The 14,231-nt window shown below is 47.9% G+C and overlaps 1 protein-coding gene across 1 annotated transcript in view; it reads left to right on the top strand.

Annotated features, from left to right (window-relative positions):
* The window catches only part of COPA (COPI coat complex subunit alpha), a 102,763-nt gene that overhangs the window by 13,457 nt on the left and 75,075 nt on the right, over window positions 1-14,231 (top strand). Inside the window, 5 exon segments of the mRNA XM_032233993.1 lie at window positions 506-582; window positions 4,967-4,979; window positions 4,981-5,089; window positions 11,250-11,359; window positions 13,069-13,168. Of these exon segments, the coding sequence (XP_032089884.1) occupies window positions 506-582; window positions 4,967-4,979; window positions 4,981-5,089; window positions 11,250-11,359; window positions 13,069-13,168 (409 nt within the window).

Raw genomic sequence — 14,231 nt, 5'->3', positions numbered from 1 at the left:
GTATGTTGCATTTGTGCTGATAAATAAAGGGAGACTAGTATAGATCTATTTCAAGGTATTTAGCTCTCATCAGCCAGCCATACCCTTACTGGGAATCGAACGTGGGCTGTGTTACATATTAGGCAGTTATATTAGCCACTAAGCCACAGGCTCCCTTCCTTTATCAGCTAAGCCAGGGAAATAGGTATGTGTTGTGTCACAACGTCTAGTATGCCCAAATATATATATATATATGTATGTATGTATGTGTATGTATATATATATATATATATATATATATATATATATGTGTGTGTGTGTGTGTGTGTGTGTGTGTGTGTGTGTGTGTGTGTATATATATATATATGTATATATACACACACACACACACACACACACCACAGAGAAGAAAAGCCATTGGCCATGCCCACATGACACCCCCCACCAAGCCACGCCCACAGAACCGGAGGGGTGTGTGTGCGTGGAATAGATTTCACCACTGCTGCCTTCTGTCTCTTCTTTCTAGGAATATCCCTGGATCCTCAGTGCATCCGATGACCAGACCATCCGGGTGTGGAATTGGCAGTCCAGAACCTGCGTTTGGTAACCTTCACCCCCCCCTCCCTCCCCCAAGTGATTTTGGAATGAAAATGGTTTCTGTTTCGTTTCTCTCCCCCCCCCCCCCCCTCCGGCTGTTGTAGGTCACAGCCCAAGAGATCCTAAACAGAAAGCTTGTGTTCGGGCTGCAGCTGAGGAGTGTGTTAATACCACTTTATTTTTATTTTCATTTTTATTTTATTCTCTTACATACCATTTTAAGTATACATTCACCTAAGTATTTTTCTTCTTTACATTTATCATTCCTATACATTTGTTACTCCATTTTATAGGTTGTAATATACATATACAGTTTGGGTTGCTTTGTTTATCATCCTTTCCTCCTGTTGTAACACCACCTTATTTTCCCTTTCTTCTCTCCCTCCTTCCCTCCTCTACTTTCCTCCTTCCCCCTTTCCCTTCCTTATTCCCTTTCTCCTACTCTTCCTCTTCCCCTACTTACTCTCTCGCCTTCTCTTCCTTCCATCCTCCTCTCCTTACCTCTTTCTTCTTTCCCCCGTCTTCCTTTCATTGTCTCCTCCTCTCTTTCTTTTTTCCCTCCCTCCCTTCCCTACTTTCCTCCTCCCTCTTCTCCTTTCCTTTCTTTCGTCCCTTACCTTTCTCCTACTCCTACTTTTCCCCTACTTACTCTCTCTCCTTCTCTTCCTCCATTCCATCCTCATCTCCTTACCTCTTTCTTCTTTCCCCCATCTTTCATTCTCTCCTCCTCTCTCTCTTTCTTTTTCCCTCCCTCCCTTCTCTACTTTCCTCCTTCCTCCTCTCCTTTCCCTTCCTTCTTCCCTTACCTTTCTCCTACTCCTACTCTTCCCCTACTTACTCTTCTCCTTCCTCTTCCTCCATTCCATCCTCATCTCCTTACCTCTTTCTTCTTTCCCCCCGTCTTCATTCTCTCCTCCTCTCTCTCTTTCTTGTCTATTATTGTAGGTGTCTCTTTCGGGTCTCAGTTTATGTTTCCTTGGGATGGTTGTTAATGCCACTTTATAAGGCCTGGCAAGGCCACACTTGGAATACGGCATCCAGTTTTGGTTTCCACGATGTAGAAAAGATGTGGAGACTCTGGAAAGAGTGCAGAGAAGAGCAAGAAAGAGGATTAGGGGACTGGAAGGCTAAAACATACGAAGAACGGTTGCAGGAACTGGATATGTCTAGTTTAATAGAAAGAAGGACCAGGGGAGACATGATAGCAATCTTCCAATATCTCAGGGGTTGCCACAAAGAAGAAGGAGTCAAACTATTCTCCAAGGCACCTGAAGACAGGACAAGAAGCAATGGGTGGAAACTAATCAAGGAGAGAAGTAACTTAGAACTAAGGAGAAACTTCCTGACAGCGAGAACAATTAATCAGTGGAACAGAAGTTGCCTCCAGAATTTGTGAATGCCCCAACACTGAAAGTCTTTAAGAAGAGGTTGGATAGCCATGTTTGAAATGGTATGGGTTTTCCTGCCCAGGGAGGGGGTTGGACTAGAAGACCTCCAAGGTCCCTTCCAACTCTGTTATCTTGTATTCTACGGCCACACAGCACTCTTGTACCCCATACAGATGGTGGGCCGCTCCTCTGCATGTGTGTGCACAGGGAGTCCTCGACTTGCGACCATTTGTTTTAGCAACCATCCGAAGTTCTAACAGCACTGAAAAAAATTGTGGCCAGCTTCACACTTATAAACGCTGCAGCAGCCCCGTGGTCACATGATCAAAATCCAGGTGCTTGGCAACTGGCCTGTATTTATGGCAGTTGCAGGTCCATTTATCAGCCGTGTGGTTCCCTTAACCCAGTGTTTCTCAACCTTGGCAACTTGAAGATGTCCGGACCTCAACTCCCAGAATTCCCCAGCCAGCATTCGCTGGCTGGGGAATTCTGGGAGTTGAAGTCCAGACATCTTCAAGTTGCCAAGGTTGAGAAACACTGCCTTAACCTCAATTCTTCGCTTAACAATGGTGACAAGAAAAAAAAATGGTTGTACAGTCCAGCGTGACTCACTTAACAACCGCTTTGCTTAGCACCAGAAATTCTGCCCCCAATTGTGCATCTGCAGCTTTTCCCAATGTCGGCTATAAAAGCAAAAGACTTCTGTGGTTTCATGCACGGAGCAGTTTGAGTATCTGTGGAGAGGAGAGATTTATGGCCCAGGCTTGGTAATTGATTGGCTGACAACACACCTCCATTAAGTCAGTCGAGGCACTGTAATTGGTCAGAATTGCAGCCATTACAGATGAACAGAGTTGGAAGGGACCTTGGAGGTCATCTATTCCAACCCCGCTCCCTTGCATGAAACCCAACACCATTTCTGACAGAGGGCAGTTGAATCTCTTCTTGAAAGCCTCCAGGGATGAAGCTCCCACAACTTCTGAAGGCAACTTCTGTTCCATGGGTTGATGGTTCTCCCTGTCAGGAAATTCCTCCTTATTTCCAGGTTGAATCTCTCCTTCCATCCATTCTTCCTTCTCTGGACCTTCAGGGGCTTTGGAGAACAGCCTGACCCCCTTCCTCCTCTCTGGGGCAGCCCCTCAAATATTGGAAGATGCTCTCCTGTCTCCCCTGGTCCTTCTCTTCCCTAGACCAGCCAGGCCCAGTTCCTGCAATCCTCCATCCTCTGTTTGAGCCTCCAGTCCTCTCATCATCCTGGCTGCTCTTCTCTGCCCTCTTTCCAGAGTCTCAACCTCTTTTTTATAGCATGGGGACCAAAACTGGATAAATCATGGCAGACATTAAACAAGTCGCTGCCTAATAGCACTTGATTTTACAACCCTTTTTGTAGTAGTGGTTAGTTAAGCAAACACCAAGAGCCAATTGCCAAACTCCCAAAATGCAGTCCCATCACTGCCTGGGAGGTGGGAGCCAGGGGGAGGGGAGTACAGCCATTGTAACTCTGGGACCTGCCGTAAGTAGCTCTAGGGATAATCCGTCATAACGTTGACCGACTGCTTAGCAACCAGTCAGTGAATGAGGAGTTCCTCTCCCACCATAGCTTTCCCAACACACCTTTCCAGTGTTCAGAGTCTTGCTGTAAGGGCTCCTCTCCTAACTTAAGAAGCGAAGACTCTCGAAAGGGATTATTTCAAAAAAGCCATAGCAATAGCAGTTAGACTTATATCCCGCTTCATAGGGCTTTCAGCCCTCTCTAAGTGCTTTACAGAGTCAGCATATCGCCCCCAACAACAATCCGGGTCCTCATTTCACCCACCTCGGAAGGATGGAAGGCTGAGTCGACCTTGAGCCGGTGAGGTTAGAACCGCCGAACTGCAGATAACAGTCAGCTGAAGTGGCACTACTGCACCCTAACCACTGCGCCACCTCGGCTCTAATTAAGAACCCTTAATTAAGAAGAATGGAAGCCGTTAGAGGCAAAGCAGCGTCTGAATCCCTTAGGCCAATGCAAGTAGAATTAAAGGATAGTGACCCCTCCTCTTTGCTAGAATGCAGATTCTAGCTAATACACAAGTGTGAAAATGTTTCCTTTATCAACTGTCCTGAGAGCCGAATAAACATACATTCCCATGGCTACCTTCCGTTAGACATTAAAGTAAAACATCCCACACGACCATCATAAACATTCCCCAAAAGCAATAGTTAGGCTTATATACCGCTTCATAGGGCTTTCAGCCCTCTCTAAGCGGTTTACAGAGTCAGCATATTGCCCCACAACAATCTGGGTCCTCATTTTACCCACCTCGGAAGGATGGAAGGCTGAGGGCAGGAGGAAAGAAGGGAGGGAGGAGGGAAGGAAGGAAGGGAGGAGGGGAGGAGGAAGGAAGGAAGAGCAATAGCACTTAGATTTATATACCACTCCATAGTGTTTTTATAGCCTTCTCTAAGCGGTTTACAGAGTCAGCATATCGCCCCCAACAACAATCTGGGTCCTCATTTTACCCACCTCGGAAGGATGGAAGGCTGAGTCAACTCTGAGCCGGTGAGATTTGAACAGCCGAACTGCAGAACTGCAGTCAGCGAAGTAGCCTGCAGTGCTGCATTTAACCCACTGTGCACCTCAGCTCTTAAAAGATGATGGGGTCTCAAGCCTTTCGGCACCAGGAAACCAGTTGTAAAATATTAGTTGTCACGGGCACTGCCAATCACTTGACTCCGAAGCCCCCCTCCTCCCAACTGAATGGCAGTATCCGTTTAGGGATCTGACCCTTGTAGGTGTAGTTGCAGCTTTGAAGGGGGCTCCCAAGGATGTGAGGTTCTTGGGCTCCCTGAGCTTGGTGCTTTTCATGGGTGACGTTACCCTGTTTGCTAACGAAGCATCTGCAAGAATCCAACCAAGCTCAGGGATGGAAACCAGAGGACGATCCTGAGCTGCAGCTCTTCCCTGCTCTTCACGACGATGTTTCTCCAATTTCTTCTTGCATTTTCCTTCTTCTTTCTAGCGTGTTGACCGGACCATAACCATTATGTGATGTGCGCCCAGTTCCATCCATCCGAGGACCTGGTCGTGTCTGCCAGTTTGGACCAGACTGTGCGAGTTTGGGATATTTTGGTGAGCTGCTCAGGTCAAGGGGGGGAAATCCAGCAGCCCGGGCTCGGCTAAGAACTGCAGTTGCTGTGAAAACCAGAGCGAGACTGGAGCGCAAGAGGAACGGGAGGAGAGGTGGACGGGATGGGAATAGCAAGGCCCCCGAATTAGCTAGAGCGTAGCTGTGAACCCGTGGCATTCATGCGTGCCGGAAGTGACATACAGAGTCATCTCTGTGGGCACACCAGCTGTCGCACATATGTGCTAGAAACCCAGAAGACCAGTTGACCCCTGCACATGTGCATGCCAGAAACCGGAAGATTCACCACCATTAACTTAGAGCAGTGGTTCCCAAACTTGGCAACTTTAAGACTTGTGGACTTCAACTCCCAGAATTCTCCAGCCAGCAGAGCTGGCTGGAGAATTCTGGGAGTTGAAGTCCACAAGTCTTTAAAGTTGCCATGTTTGGGAACCACTGACTTAGAGGCTAGAGTTTTTATGCTGAATCCCTCCTTCCTTGACCCTCTGGGAGGGGTTGGTGAGCCTCCTCAATGTGAGAAACATTTAAATTCCCCTACCGATTGTCGGATGACCTCTCTCCAATCACAATGAAACAGATTTCATTAATCTGAAACAGATTAAAAAGAAAAGGTGTGTTTGTGAAGAATCAACAGGAGTTTTAAAAAGGTGAAAAAATGGGGTGGGCAGACTGGAGCGCAAGAGAGAAAACGGCAGACGTTTCAGAAATATCTCTGGGTTTTTTTTCCTCTGCAGGTATTAAATGTAATTGGAGCTTTCCATCAGGAAATTAGATTCTGGTTTAAACCCAGTGTTCTGGAAACGTGGCCATTTTAATATATGTCAACTCCCAAAATTCCCCCAGCTAGCACGAATGCTGGGAGTTGGAAGTCCACTCACCTTAAAACCACCCAAGTTTGCGAAAGACCAGGTTATGCAGATAATACCCTCCACTGTCTGGGTGATATGTAAGATGGCTCTGTCTGGTGGGAGAGCCTTTTCCCTCCCGTGCCAAAGGTACTCCGAAGTTGGATCTCCTCATTTGTCCGGAATGGCATGGGGTCTCCGCTTGAGCAGGGGCTTGGATAGAAGACCTCCAAGGTCCCTTCCATCCCTGTCCTCTGTATTCAGCCCCAGACTTAGGCCGTGGTGCCGTCTGTGGAGACGGAGTGAATCTAAAGTGTGGGAACTCCCAACCTTGGCAATTACCAGGTGGGTGGCGTTCAACTCCCACAATTCTCAACGGTTTTGCTGCAGGACTATAGGATTCTGGATTTGAATTTGCCAGTTGGGGAAATGCTTCAGCAACCAAATCAGAGGAGGAGAGGGAGAGGTGGGAGTCAGGGTCAGCATCAGGGCAACCTGTAGAGCTCCGAGGAGGAAGAGAGAATGGGGCTGGCAGAGAGAGAGAGAGAGAGAGCCTAGGCCTTGGCCGTCCGTCAGCCCTCAGATGGGGAGTGAAACGCCCCCAGTCTGCAGGTGGCTGATGAGGAAGAGGAGGAACAGCTGGGTCCAGTGCCTGACGCGTGAATGTGCAGGAGGCAGAGGAGAGGAGGGGAAATCTATGAGCCGGTCCTTGGGACGGAAGAGCCACCGCTGCTAGTGATAAAAGGCAGGGCTCAGAGATAGATAGATATGGCAGATAACTACCGTATTTTTCAGAGTATAAGATGCACCTTTTCCCCTAAAAAAAGAGGCTGAAAATCTGGGTGCGTCTTATACACCGAATACAGCATCTTTTGCCTCCCGAAACCCCGCCCCTTCACCAAAAAGGCCCTGCAGAGCCTGTAGAAAACTTCAGAGAGCTCCTGGGGGCTGGGAGGGCAGAAATGAGTGAAAAAAGGGGCCATTTTTTCTCAATTTTACCCCCCAGCCCCCCGGAGCACTCTATAGCTCCTAAAGGCTATGCGTGCAAATGTTTGACACAAACAGGCCTTTTTTGTTTGTTTGGGGGGGCCCACCCCCAGGAGCCTCTGCAAGCCCCTAAGGCTAGCCATTGCCCTTTTTTTGTGGGGGGGTAAGTGAGCCTGTTTTTGGGAGGTTTGCAGAGTGCAAAAACTTCCTTTTTAATTTGCCTCTTCAAAAACCTTGGTGCGGTCTTATACTCCGGTGTATCTTATACTTCAAAAAAATACGGTATTCATCTCCCTGACAGACAGACTTGTTAGTCTGCAGTGAGTTAGAGAGAGAAAACTTTCCACGGGGGGCTGCTGGTGCTCTTAATAAAGGAATCTTTTGAGTTACCTTCAGAGGATTTGTCGTGTTTGGGAGCTGGGTCAGAACATGCTGAGTTAGAGGGAAGGAGATTTAGCCGTGTGTGTGTGAGAGAGAGAGAGAGAGAGAGAGAGCGAACTGCTTTCTCAACTGCAGTTCTTGGCCTAGTGCAGTGGTTCCCAAAGTTGGCAACTTTAAGACTTGTGGACTTCAACTCCCAGAATTCTCCAGCCAGCTCTGCTGGAAAATTCTGGGAGTTGAAGTCCACAAGCCTTAAAGTTGCCAACTTTGGGAACCCTGGCCTAGTGGCTTGCTGGAGTTTTGTGCACACATTCAGAGATGATCCAGCTGTGTTTGGGGGGGAGGGGAGGGGGGGTGGCGAAGAAGCTGTGCTTGGCATGTGTCCGTTGTCACTTCCTCCGCCAGCACCCATGCGGGGAGCTTTGCCCCCTCTCTCTCTCAGCAGAGCCCAAACCCCCTGAAATGGCTTCAAGGCCTGGAAACTTTCCACACTTCTGGAGTTGCCGAATCCGATGCTTTTTCCACTGTCTTTGCAACCCGGCTTGGTTCACCGAGAGGATCCACCCAGCGGCTCTTCTAACCGGGTCTTGGGAGGTTCCTACTATCCAGGCCGTTCGCTTCTCATCCGAGAACTTCTCCCGTTCCGAAGCTTCTGGAACCGAAGAAGCTTCTTAGATGAGAGCGAAACGTCTTCAAGAAAAAACAAAGCGTCTTTGAAAAAAGCACCTGTGGGACAATGATGCTTTTAAAGCTCTTGCCTGAAAAATCAGGCTTAGTTTTAAATAAGTTGGAAGCCTCACCAGTTCGGCTAAGCCTTGTTTGGGTCTGTCCCGATCACGTGATTCACTTAACGACGGCAGTAAAAAGGGTGATAAAATCAGATCAACTCATGCATGACTCGACTTACGACCGCAAAAAACCTATGATGGAAATTCCAGTCCCAATTGTGATTGTCAGTTGACGCTACCTGTATTTTTTCAGCTAAGTCAGGGTCAGGTTTGGGGGGGGGGGGGCACAACCCATCCCTATCGGAGCCTGTAAAAGGACCCTGGAGGAGGAGGAGGGGATTTTAAGAAATGATCCAATGGGGGCCATGCTATTCAGTGGGTCAACTCCTAAAGTTGCCATAATGTCATGAAGTCCGGACATCTTCAAGTTGCCAAGGTTGAGAAACACTGAATAGATGGTAAATCATAGATAACAGAGAGAGAGAGAGAGAGGTGTTAGAGAGAGTAGATAGGAGATGGATGGATGGATGGATGGATGGATGGATGGATGGATGGATGGATGATAGATAGATAGATAGATAGATAGATATAGATAGATAGATAGATAGATAGATAATGGGTGGATAGACAGAGAATGGGTGGATGATGTAGATAGTGGATGGATAGATAATGGATGGATAGATAGAGGATAGGTAGGTAGGTAGGTAGATGGTGGATGGATGGATAGAGGATAGATGGATGATAGATAGATAGATAGATAGATAGATAGATAGATAGATAGATAGATAGATAGATAGATAGATAGATAGATAGTACATAGATCAGTGTTTCTCAACCTTGGCCACTTGAAGATGTCCGGACTTCAACTCCCAGAATTCCCCAGCCAGCGAACGGAGTTGAAGTCCGGACATCTTCAAGTGGCCAAGGTTGAGAAACACTGGTCTAGAACAATCACTTGTCTAAAGGGGGCTGGACTAGAAGACCTCCAAGACCCTTCCAGCTTAGTCTATTCTACCCAGAAGGGGGTCACCCAGAAGAGTTGCAAGGGACCTTAGAGGCCTTCTACTCCAACCCCCTGCTCAAGCAGGAGGTCCTATACCAGTGTTTCTCAACCTTGGCAACTTGAAGATGTCCGGACTTCAACTCCCAGAATTCCCCAGCCAGCATTTGCAATCTTCAAGTTGCCAAGGTTGAGAAACACTGCCTTAGACAATCCGAGACAGAGGCCTGTCCAGTCTTTCTTAAAAACCCCCAGTGCTCTCACATTTCTCTTCAGTAAAACATTCGTTAAGTGGGTTTTGCCCCATCTTACGACCTTTCTTCCCACAGTTGTTAAGGGAATCACTGTGTCGGCCCTGAAGATGGCATCTTGTGCAGCCATTTCCTTATTGTCTCTTCTTAAGCTTTTTAGGTTTGCTAGTAAAAGAATTTAGTGCTACTTCAGGTGGCCACTGAGGGGGGGGGGGGGAGGGCTGTAGAGACAAGGAAGGGGGGGGGATGTGATGTCTAGGTAGCATTCCTTCCGGTGGGCCTGGAGGAAGGGGAGTTTGGGGTCCCCGGACGCATTGGTTGGAGATTGGGAAGTTTCCGTTTTTTTTGCTTTTTATTGGGTGTAATTCCGGATCTAGATAAGAGCTGGAATTGCACCAAAGCCTTGCCAATTTGATAGGTTCCTAATGAATAGATTGGCAGCTCCCCCACTTCACTCCTAGGTTCAGGGTGGGGTAAGCTCCTGCTGAGAGAGACGGCAACGATAACCCATTTGGGCCTGGCTTCCCAGGAGGCTTTTGCATGCAACAATTGGGCCATAGCGATGAAACTTGCTTGTAAAACTAACCGTGACTTTCCAGGATTGGGGAAATAACCTCTTTTTAACGCTCTGCATTCTTCTAATCCCGGGAGTGGGAAGGGAGGTGTAATGAATAACATCCCAGCTGTGAAAGAAAAACCCCGCAGGGTGGTTTACTGCCTAACCAAAACGGCTGGGCCTCTGCGGCTGCCATCTTAACCGGGAGCTTCTGTCCTCAAGTTCTGGGCCTGGGCGTCGTTGTTCTGTTAGGCTGGGAAAGAGGGGGAGTCCTTTGCCCAACTTTGGCTCCTTGGAAGGCTTGTGGGCTTCGACTCCCAGCTTGGCTGGCTGGGGGGATTCTGGGAGTTGAAGTCAGCGCGTCTCCCAAGGGGCCAAGGTTGGGCAGCCCTGGTTTAGGAGGACACGCCCCAAATAACCACAGGTGCCTGGTGAGTGTATGGCCTAACCCTCTTGGTCTGGTCTCTAACCTTCCTGCTTTGCCTTGAGATTTTAGCATCGCTTTTAACATCCCCTTGACCAAGGTTTCTCAACCTTGGCCACTTGAAGATGTCCGGACTTCAACTCCCAGAATTCCCCAGCCAGCATTCGCTGGCTGGGGAATTCTGGGAGTTGAAGTCCGGACATCTTCAAGTGGCCAAGGTTGAGAAACACTGCCCTTGACCACCGGAGAGGGTCATCTTAACAGCTCCACGCCTGCCTAATTTCCTCCCGTTCTCCTCCTGTCTGCCTCTTTCTCTCTCTCTCTCCCCGCTCTCTCCCTCCTCGTTCATCCCCCCACCCCCTCCCCACATGCCAGAGCTGGTTCATTCTGTACGTGTCTCCATTCCCTCTTGATTTGCGTAGCAACCTCAGAAATTTCCCATCCGTTGCTCAGTTCTCTCACGTCTACCCGACGGCGTTACTTGGTGCCTTGGTTTCTCCTGGAGCAGGTATCTCTGCGGTTCCCCCTTCCCTTGACTCCGCTTCCCAGGTGGATCCTGGATCTGGGAATCCCTTGTTGGAAGTGCCTCTCTGATACGTTCACCCCACAGTCAACTCTTCCCGTCCTTTTCTCTCCCCCTCTCAATGTCCAAACGTGGCTGGAAGCTCCGTTGCTCTTGGCATCCAAGGCCCATCAGCTGCCGCGTTTATCCGTCTTTTCAGCCTCATTCTCCAGGGGATGAAGCCTCACTTGAGCCTTCCCTTTCCTGGTCACAGGAGTTGGTGAATCTCGAGTCCGCTTAGGAGCCCCCTTTCCCCCCCGGACAGAGCTTCTTAGAGCCACTCGGCCTGCGATGCCTTTTCTCCATTGTCTGCCCGGCTCAGAAAGCAAATGAGCATTCCTTCCGTCCTTCGCTGCTCTCGTCTTTAGTTATTAACGTGGTCTCTACTTCCTCTGCCCCACAAATTCCCTCTCCTGCCCCAAGGTCTAAGGAAGAAGAATTTATCTCCCGGAGCTGTGGAGTCCGAGGTTCGAGGCATCACTGGCGTGGACCTTTTTGGCACCACGGACGCTGTGGTGAAGCATGTCCTTGAGGTACTCTGGGGCTGGGGGTGGGTGGGTAAGTGAGGAGGAGGAGGAGGAAGGCTCTCTTCTGTTAGAATTATCTGTCTGTCTATCTATCATCTGCCTATCTATCATCTATCTATCATCTATTTACCTACCCACCTAGCTAGCTAGCTATATCTATCTAATCTATCTATCTCCATCTCTTATCTATCTGTCTGTCTGTCTGTCTATCCAATCTATCTCCATCTCTTTCCTATCTATCTATATCTATCTATCTATCTATCTATCTATCTATCTATCTATCTATCTATCTATCTATCTATCTATCATCTATGTATTATCTATTTATCTATCATCTATCTACCTACCTACCCACCTACCTACCTACCTATATCTATCTAATCTATCTATCTCCATCTCTTATCTATCTGTCTGTCTGTGTCTATCTATCCAATCTATCTCCATCTCTTTCCTATCTATCTATCTATCTATCTATCTATCTATCTATCTATCTATCTATCTCTATCTATCTATCTATCTATCTATCTATCTATCTATCATCTATGTATTATCTATTTATCTATCATCTATCTACCTACCTACCCACCTACCCACCTACCTACCTACCCATATCTATCTAATCTATCTATCTCCATCTATCTATCTATCCAATCTATCTCCATCTCTTTCCTATCTATCTATCTATCTATCTATCTATCTATCTATCTATCTATCTATCTATCTATCTATCTATCTATCTAATCTGTCTCCATGTCTTTCCTTCCTATCTATCTATCTATCTATCTATCTATCTATCTATCTATCTATCTCCATCTCTTTCCTATCTATCTAGCTCTGTCTGTCTGTTTGTCTGTCTGTCTATATCTATCTATCTATCTATCTATCTATCTATCTATCTATCTATCATCTATCATCTATTTATCATCTACCAACCTACCTACCTAGCTATATCTATCTATTTATCTATCTATCTAATCTATCTATCTAATCTATCTCCATCTGTTTCCTATCATCTATCTATATCTATCTATCTATCTATCTATCTATCTATCTATCTATCTATCTATCTAAATGGCTCCGTGTGTGGGTGTCTATGTGTAAGTGTATGTTCCAGCATTTGGTTGAGCAATTTCAACCAAACTTGATACACAGATGATTTACTCTCTGGAGAAAAATACTATTGGAGTAAGATGCCCCTAACACCCCTCGGTGTGTGTTCTGTTAAGATATAGTCTGTTGTGCCTTTAAATAGCTTCTACTCTACTGCCATAGAATGGCTTCTACTGTACAGGGCAGTGGAGTTGACATGGTAACAGCTTCAGAGTGCTCCACAAGGGGGCTCCCCTCATTTCCCCCTATAAATAAATACTTGGGCAACGCCAGCTTATCGGCTAGTTGGGGAATAAAACGAATCATTGGCCAGTGTTTTTTTGAGTGATTGGCGTTAGGAGTGGCCTCAAAGAAGCCAGCTGTGTTGCGGGCCTGTTTTGTAGGATGGCATCTGCACATCTGGCCTTTTGGGAAGAGAAGATGAACTCAGGGTCTTAGACCAGGGGGTATCCAACAATGGCCATTTGAAGGTTTTTGGCCGAATTCTCCAGCCGGCCTGGAGAAACCGCAGATCGTACGCAGCTTTGTTTACAAGACCTGCTCCCCAATCCAACACCCTTCTTCTTTTGAAGCTCTCCTTCTCTTTGTGTCTGTGTGTGTTTTAGGGACACGATCGTGGGGTCAACTGGGCAGCTTTCCACCCCACCATGCCCCTCATTGTCTCGGGGGCCGATGACCGGCAAGTCAAGATTTGGAGGATGAACGGTAAACCCCTCTCCCCCCTCCCCCCACCTTTTCTTTTTTGCAAAGTGCAGAAGGTGAGGCTCCAGATGGGTGGGCACGGCTGCCCTTCGCCCACTCAGCTGGGCTCTTGCCTCCTTTCAGTCTCAAGAGATTCTGGGGATTTGGGCATTCGGCCGTGGCCTGCGTGAGGAGGGGGAGGAGGAGGAGGATGGGGGGGGCTCAGCTGCTGCAGAGCAAACCTGCTCTGGTGTCAGGGGGGAGAAATACAGACGCTGCAAAATTAGCTTTCCACTCCCCAAAAGCTTCTGAATCTCCTTCGACTTCAGAATGTTTGCCCAGCGAAAGTTTGACGTTACAACGGCACGGGAAAACGTGGCTTACGGATTGGTCCTCACACTTATGACTGCCCCGAGGTTATGTAGTTGTTGTCTGCGAGCTTCAAGCTGGCTTCCAGCAAGCAATCTCCATGGGGAAGGTCGCCGGTTGTGGTCCCAGGATGCCTGGTTCACCGGGGTGATCTGCTTAACGACTGCAGCAAAGCGGGTGGTAAAATCTTGTGCAATCTTTTGGGTTGTGGTTGTAAGTCAAGGTGGGAACCAGTGAGGGGCTTCAGATTGTGCTACAGGCCGTCCTCGTCTTACGGCCGCCATGGAGCTCCCAATTCCCATTGCTGCTGAGATTTGCTCCACATTACGGCCCTTTTTGGCGCAGTGAATCGGATGGTCGTTAAGCGAACTCTGCTTCCTCTGTTGACTTGGCTGGCTGGAGGCCGTCTAGGAAGGCTGCAGATGGTGATCGCGTGACCACAGGGCAGTGCCTCGGTTGTAAACATACGGAGGGCTCCAATTTTGACCGTGTTCTGATGGAGGCTTCCCGAGAGCCTGAAGCAAACTCCTTGTTCCAAAAAAACCTCCTTCTATTAATTGACTGTGAATTCTGCTCATTCACATCCAGCAAAGTCTTTTGAGGGAGGATTTACAGTCACAGACCTTATCTGGCTTGGAGAGCCGACAGGCCGATCTCTCCAGAACTTGGCCAGGAGTCTCGGAGAGTCACGAACCAATGAAGTGAACTAATGGTCTCC

This window comes from Thamnophis elegans, chromosome 17 (genome assembly GCF_009769535.1).
Source record: "Thamnophis elegans isolate rThaEle1 chromosome 17, rThaEle1.pri, whole genome shotgun sequence".
Taxonomy (NCBI): Eukaryota; Metazoa; Chordata; class Lepidosauria; order Squamata; family Colubridae; genus Thamnophis; species Thamnophis elegans.
Note: the sequence above shows the minus strand (reverse complement) of the source record. Positions and strands in the feature narration are given on the sequence as shown.